The following is a 7500-nucleotide window of genomic DNA, read 5'->3' as shown; positions in this document are numbered from 1 at the left end:
CTCGACTTGAATGTAGTGGAAGAAAGGCAAAAGTAAATAACCAAAGAGCATAGTTTGTTCCCATTGATTTTCAAGCAGGATCTTTTTTCAGGGCGGACCCATTTCTTGGTGCGTAAGGAGGTTTTAATCGTGATGGCGTGGTCACACCCAGCTAGGAGAAGAAACGAAGATAATGTTCTGAAAATGATTCTTCTTAAGACATTTTCAATTCAGGTTTTTTGTAGCAAAAAAAAAAAAAAACAACAACAACAACAACTGCTGGGGTCCAAGTAGGCCCTAAGTGCGACAGGAAATCAAGTCAACCTTGGGCTTACTTCAGTGACGCGTTATCGTGTTTAGAACTCGGGCATACTTGAGTGGTCTTCTTACGTCCCTTGTATGAACAGGCCTATTGAATTGAGTCACAGTTCTTACTTACCTGCTAAAGCATCTCTCTTCGTAATTGCCGGTGGGATAAACAATTTTGTACACGAAATGGACAAGGCAAGAGGGAGAATGAGTGTATTAACAATATCTAAAACGTCTTTTGTGAAAACTAAAGATCCCTATTTTTTTCAAATGCAAAACCATCTTAAGCTTGCGAAATCTCTTCCTGCCAATTAACTAACGACAGTAAAACAATGGTTTAGCTACTGTTTGATCTTCATCTTGACAGTCTAAATTTTATATAATGATACAAGATATTTAATTTGCGAGTTTGTTAACACCATGGAGATGATACTAAAGGGAAATTTGGATTGAAAAGGTTTCGGCTTTTAGGAAGTGGGATTCAGGTCATTGGAATTTGAATCATCATATAAAATATTCAAAGAAAAAAGATGCAAACTTTTATAATCCACTCCCGACTTCGCTCTTTTCACAGCTTCTGCCGACATCTTGTTTTGACGGATGTACAATTGCACCAAGCAGGCTCACGCGCCTGAAATTTCTAGGGATGGGGAAAATATTACACATCTTATGTTAACTTGTCTTATGGGATTTCTGTGGAAGCTGACCTGTGGACTATCCCTTTCAACATCTTTGATGGGGCCTGCCCAACCAATGAATTCACTTCTTTCAATAGTAATCATCCGAAATGGTATTTTTTTGGATTTAGTCTATTTTAGGGTAGTCCATTTGGGTAGTCCATCGGGGTAGTTTGTCGTTAGGCTTCGTTTCTGTACGTATTGCTTGCCTATGTGACTGTGATAGTTTTCGTTTCCTTGGCAACACAGTTATGGCGGAGAATAGACAAAATGGCGAACGTAGCAACTTCAGCTGAGTTGTCGACTCCTTATAGTGCAGGTATAGTGCTTATAGCTAGCATTGGCTGTTGACTGGTATGATAGGAACCCTTACTGGCTTCTATCATGTTTCGTTTGCATGTTGTAAGTAAACGATCGAAGCATGCTATTCGAATTTGTTTGGACGGAAAATCATCTCAGCTGATTGATCATGATCTCGAGCTCATAATCCATACAATCAATCTAAAGCTTTTTCAGTACTTCAGCTTGGGCATGACATGCGATGAAAGCTCCTAAAGGACAGAACATCAGTGATGAAATATAAAGCAAATTATTTGTTTGGAAGAAAGATATTTATATTTATTTCAGTTTTGAATGAAGATGCGGGACTGTCACCTAATTGTAACTTTAATAAGAAGTCGGGAAATCCTTTACGATGTGCCTGACTCGGATATATTTCCAGCTTTTACTTTTTGTAAAAAAATACTGGAAGACACAGGTTTAACTCTCAAACTTCTGTGCGTAGGGCATGGGAAGTAGGAGACTCTTTGATGAAGCTTTAGTTTGGTTTGTTTAATATCAAAATAATGTGTCAAATGAAGATCATTTTATTTTTCAGTTGCTGACCGAGTTTCAACTTCTAGGAGTCATGGGGCTGAATTCTTTGCAGTTGCCTCAGGAGTTCAAATTCCCTATGTCGGAAGGGATGAAACTGGGGTTGATGCTAGGAAAATTAACTCGCCTCGCTTTTCGGATGAATTTCCTTCGAGATTAACACACCACAGTCTAGCCCCATTGATACCACCTTTGCAACAGAAACAGCTACCCAAAGATGAACAACAACAACAACAACAAGTCAAACTTGCAGAATTTGTTTCACAATACCAACCTCTTGGGGACAAGAGTGCAAAAAATATCAGTCGTTCATACCTCAAGAAAATAAGTACTGGTCTTGTCTTCGATGAAGATGTCTTATTAGACCGTGCTCCACACACTTTGCCTTACAATGAGGATGACTTAAATGCCGTCTTTAGAAGTGGGGGAATATGCCATGCCACTAAACAAGCTGCAGGATTTGGTGGTCGACATGACCCTCGTGGAGTTGTGAAGAGACATGCTCTTTGTCACCTAAAAGGACCTAGAAAACTTAAACCCCTAAGAAAGGCAAAGACCTTGCCAGCCAGGGCAAAGACAGAGAAGCTACTTTCAGCCACAAAAGCGAAAGGAACATACTCATCTACTGCAATGACTTTGTCCAACAATTCAGAAAGACATGAATGGGATGAATATGTACTTGCCTGTCTCAGTCAATCCACAGCAAAATGGATAATAAATGAACAGTCATCTGGAAGTGACAAGGAAAGACTTAATAGTTTCCTCGAGAAACGAATCCAAGAAAGCAAAGAAACAACAGCTGATGCAGGACTTTTGGAGAATGCGGCAGAGGAGAAGAAGGCCTTTATAGCAAAGAAAAAAGTCAAGGAAATTAAAGACAAGGAATCACAACAAACTTTGGAAATCCATTATACACCCTCATTTGCATTATCTCCAGCAGTTGGAGATAAAAAAATTGAAACACATAACATTTTCCAGCAAGAGTTGCTTGGTGGTGCACAGCCAGTGCCCTCCAAAAAGCCTTCAGAGTCAAGTTATATTGTTCTTGATACAAACAACAAACTTAAGTTTCAGAGACAGTTACAAGACAACTATCCTCAAGGTTCAGAGGTTTGGTTCTCTGCAACGAAAGTGTCTATGAACAAGGCTAAAAAAAAACCGCAGAAGAAGCCGAACAAGTTTGTAAAAGGTTTGCAGCGGTGGAAAGAATTACCAGTTGTGGTTCAGGTAGGAAGCAAATAAGTTATTTGGAAGTTGTTACCTTGAATAAAGAACCTCTCACATTAAAATAAATACACATTTGTGTTGTATTTATAGGGGACCAATTTCTGTTTTTTTTTTGTCGAAAGATCTTTGAAGTGAAAGGAAGTGGGGGATAATATCCTAGAGAGAGCAAAATGTCCCCTCTGATTTGTCCCAAATTACCTAGTCCACAATTGTGGCATTCAATGAGCATTCCAGTTGGAGGCCTAAAATTTCTGGACACCAAAAGTGCCTGCTTTTTTGGCTAAAACGGAACTTCCACAGCTTAAAGAAGTTCCATCAGTACTTTTTGATTTTTGGTGCTTCATTTTGAAACCATTTCACAAAAGTGCCCAGTATTTTAACTAGACAAGTTAATTTTTCTGACCAGTTTTTTCTTCTTCTAAAATCAAATTGAATGTTTTTTAGGAGGACTACTATGTTCCTGTTGTGAAGGAATCTGATATTGATGTCAAGGCACTCAGCAATGCTTATAAGGAAAAGAAAAAGATGAGAGAGGACTTTAATGTGGTAAAAATTGGTAGGATGTCAGGACTTCTTTTGTTTTTTTATACTCCTGATGGTGGCCCAGTTCTTTCTGGGTCCAAAGAGTTATGTGAGAGAGAAAGATTGCAGTAAGCAAGAGTTGAATCATCCTAGCACTTTATTTTCTGTAATTAATGGAGGGGACTGCACCTCAAGTGCCCTACGATGTCCCTAGTTGAGGAGCAAAATCGTCTGGCAAGAGTTTGTGCTCTGGAGCCATTAAGAATTAGGGTCTTTCAAACTGGATCATCCTGACTCACTGAGGGGCTAGGACTTGAAAAGGTTATTTTGCTATGTAAGCAGATTACCTTGTGTTGGAAAGCAAGGATACATGTAACTTGTGTATTTCGCTGCTTAGTTGGTCGAGCACAAGGAGAAGAAAGGCACGAAGAAAAAAATGACCATGAGAAATCTGGATTCAAGGAGGAGCTCGACCAACTAGGCAGTGAAAGAGAAACTCCTCGTAATCTAGTGTAAAACAGTGAGTGCTACATTGTACTAATTTCTAATTAAAAATAGAGATTGGGGTTACAAAGTTAGAAAAGAAATTCTAACAAATTTTCTTATCTTAATACATGTAAATAATAATAATAATAATAATAATAATAATAATTATAGTAACATTATTATTATGATAATGATGATAACGATGATAGCAGAGTTTCTACCACACTTCACTACCACAAATCAAAAAAATTATCATTGGCAGATCCGAAGCAAATGCTGATTTTTGATGGAGGTAAAAACCAAAGTACCTAGAGGAAAAGTTCTCAGAGCAGAGTGAATAACTAACAAACTCAACCCACATAATTATGAAATTGTTTGAATTTTAGTCCTGGAATGAAATCCAGGACACATCAAAAGGGGAGTGCAGTCTGTTTTGTTTACAGAATATGCACACCACGGAACTGTGCTTACCCCTCTGCTCACCCCTCGGCCCCTCCCCCCTCCCAATAGACCAAATCAGCTAACTCAATGTTGTTCCCAATTCAAACCCTTTGGGATTAAAATGTTCTGTTCATGGTATTCCATATCATTTCAATGTGAATGCTACATTATAATGCAAATGCGGTACACAAACAATCTCAACCCCGGAGATTCGAATTGGGTACAAAATTGAGTTAGCCTTTTTGGTCTATCCCTATGGAGACCCTCAACGACATGTATAGCGTGGGTTTGAATACCATTTTGGGTGAAAGCATACCGTGTTAATTTCTCCAGTTTTTATTATACAGCCCGGCCCTTCTTGGCAAACATACACTAACCAAAGCAGATTGTTATGGTTATTGCCCTCACACCTTGACATTTTTGTTTCGTAGTGGAGGAGTGGAGATCCAAGTGGTTTCTTGAGCGTCACTGGCAAAGATGTGAAACAGAAGAGCTTATCACTGCCATGAGTGACATCAATGATCATATCAGGCTATCAGCTGTGTCTGCTTGCAGTAAGGCAGCTGAACTTCGTCGTGCCAAAAAGGAAGAACATCATTTAGGTGCTAGTTTAATTCACCCTATCCTGTTCCAGCCCCTATGCGAAAATGTGAGCACGTGAAAGACTGTGGAGGGTCCTCTTCCCAGTTTTCCTTGTCCGTTCGCCCGCCTCCATTATCTGAGAGCCTGGAACCGAGGAGTTTCCCATAGACCTCTATGGCAGCGATATCTTTTTGAACGCCGATAAACCAAAATAATCAATAGGCTACAGAAGTGGTCCGTTCTTTCATTTTAAAAATGATACCACAGTTGTCGTGTGGGTCAAATGTCCCGAGATAAACTAAGCTCGGCCATTTTGGTGTTCCAGACGGGAATTGATTCTTTGTTTTCAGGCATATACCCCCGGCATATACCTTTTTTTTTCAGTTAAAAGCGACAGCTGATCGCGAGATTGAACATTCATAAGAGAACACTGAAGAACAGAACGGATAGTGGTTTTATCGGAACAGATATGCTATTTTTTTGGAAGAACCTTTTTATAGGAACGTTCGTGGTGTGATTGACCAAAATTTTAAGAACCTACCAACAACGGACCTAGGCTGAGATACAGTTAAGAACGTCTTCATTTTGATCTTTTTTTGTGAGTAGTATAAATAATGGAAAAAGAATGTAAAGGAAAATTAACTGACTCAAATACTTAGGGACGTTTCTTAATATCATCAAGAACATGTTAGGAACGTTTTCAGGCTCAAATCGCTAAAAGAGAAAGACAGCCAAAACATTGTTTCATCTATTTGCAGGGATTGTGTTGGATAAGTCAAAGGGACCAAGCGCTCCCCTAGAACCACAAGTGGAGCCCGAGTTAATCGCTGCTGTAACTAAACTATTGGATGACAGGAATCCACAAGTCAGGGTTGCTGCTGCTATCACCTTGTATTCACTTAAGAAACCCAGCGACGATGTAAATATGACAATTTTTTTTTTAAATTCCGAGTGCATGATTGAACCAATTTAATGTACAATGACCTAAATAGAATTTATTTTATAAGTCTGTCGAAGGTCCTGAGCAGAATATTATTACGTTTTTCATCACAAGTGATTTTCGATTTTCGTTAACGGATCCAAGAAAAATGTTTTTTTTTTCAGTTCTTTTTTCAAATGCAACAATAGATGTTTAAGGTGTAATGCGCCCGTGGAAATGATACCGTTGCTTAGCGACGGGCGAAAGGACATCTGAGGTCGTAGGTTCGAATCCTGTCTAGGACCCCATGTTAATTTTTCCTTGTCACATGAAGCAGTAAAATTCAAATGAAAACTTGAAACTTGTCAGAAAAAGCTTGTTTCGGTGTAACCGGCTTAACTGAAAGTTGCATTAAGGTGAGTGTAACTCATTCATTTTGTCCTCCGTTATTAGGCCCAGGCGAACCTCTTATGGGCAATGGAACATGGTGGCCCTCCTGAAAAGTGGGCGGCAACTCAGTGTTTGGCTCTGAGCGGTGTTATTACTGACAAGGTCATTGTAGAGCTTGTTAGTCAGTTGCATGCTGATAATGCTGTGAGGACTGAGAAAGCTGGAATTCTGTTAGCTCAGCTCAGTCATCAATCGGTAAGTTCGTGTCATACAGCCGTTTTCAAATACGTGTCGTGAACGAAAAGCCCTGGGAACGAGGTTGGTGTCGTGAGTAACCGAAGCCCCGGCAATTACTATGGCCAGTACCCCGGGGAAGACACCCCGGTGTTCCGGGCTGATAGAATGGCACGTTTGACGCCAATCACAAAGCCGAATTATGTGAATGAGTAGGAATGGTATCGAATCTCAAACTGAGACTCTCAGAACGGAAAACATTCTAGAAAATTCAAGTCGGACTTGATTGACTGTCTGCATCAATTGCAATTAACTAAAAGCAATCATGTACTTTTTTACTTTACACCCGCAAATGGTTAGACTTTCAAGTCTTCTCGGATAAGGACTATAAACCGTAGGCCCCGTCTCACAAATATCTTCCATGTTTATGAGCTCTCTGTGGGACGTTAAAGAACCCACACACTATAGACCAATTCGGCTACCCAATTCAAATCTCTCGGGGTTAAGATTCTTTGTGTGTTGAATTTGCGTGACAATGAAGCATTCACATTTAAATGATATGGAAATACTTGAAACAAAACGTTATATTTCCAAAAGATTTGAGTTAGCCGAATTTGTCTATTCGAGAAGAGTTGGGGATGAAGTTTCCGGTGTTGTGGCTGTCCTCTGTAAGTGTGTTCTTGCCACCAGAAGTGGCCGGCTTGGCGTAGTGTCTCTAAAAAGGCTCGTGGTGTATGAGGCCACCTAAGCAGAGACAGCCGTAAGTCAAAAGGACTTTGCCCAGTGCTGAAACATGTAGATGTAGATGCAGATGAAAAGTTTGCGCTTACCTTGAATGAGAGGTAGTGGAATCGTTCTTGG

General features: G+C 39.8%; 1 protein-coding gene across 1 annotated transcript in view; it reads left to right on the top strand.

Moving 5' to 3' along the window:
- The first annotated feature begins 1216 nt into the window (after positions 1–1216).
- The window catches only part of LOC138043690 (HEAT repeat-containing protein 4-like), a 14632-nt gene continuing 8348 nt past the window's right edge, over positions 1217–7500 (top strand). The window contains exons 1-6 of the mRNA XM_068890089.1: positions 1217–1284; positions 1843–3065; positions 3510–3621; positions 4946–5116; positions 5855–6015; positions 6469–6660. Coding sequence (XP_068746190.1) covers positions 1236–1284; positions 1843–3065; positions 3510–3621; positions 4946–5116; positions 5855–6015; positions 6469–6660 — 1908 coding nt within the window. The 5' untranslated portion in view covers positions 1217–1235. The remainder of the gene's footprint in view (positions 1285–1842; positions 3066–3509; positions 3622–4945; positions 5117–5854; positions 6016–6468; positions 6661–7500) is intronic.

This window comes from Montipora capricornis, chromosome 3 (assembly GCF_036669925.1).
Source record: "Montipora capricornis isolate CH-2021 chromosome 3, ASM3666992v2, whole genome shotgun sequence".
Classification (NCBI taxonomy): domain Eukaryota; kingdom Metazoa; phylum Cnidaria; class Anthozoa; order Scleractinia; family Acroporidae; genus Montipora; species Montipora capricornis.
The sequence above is the reverse complement of the archived record's forward strand: the minus strand, read 5'-3'. Positions and strand labels throughout refer to the sequence as shown.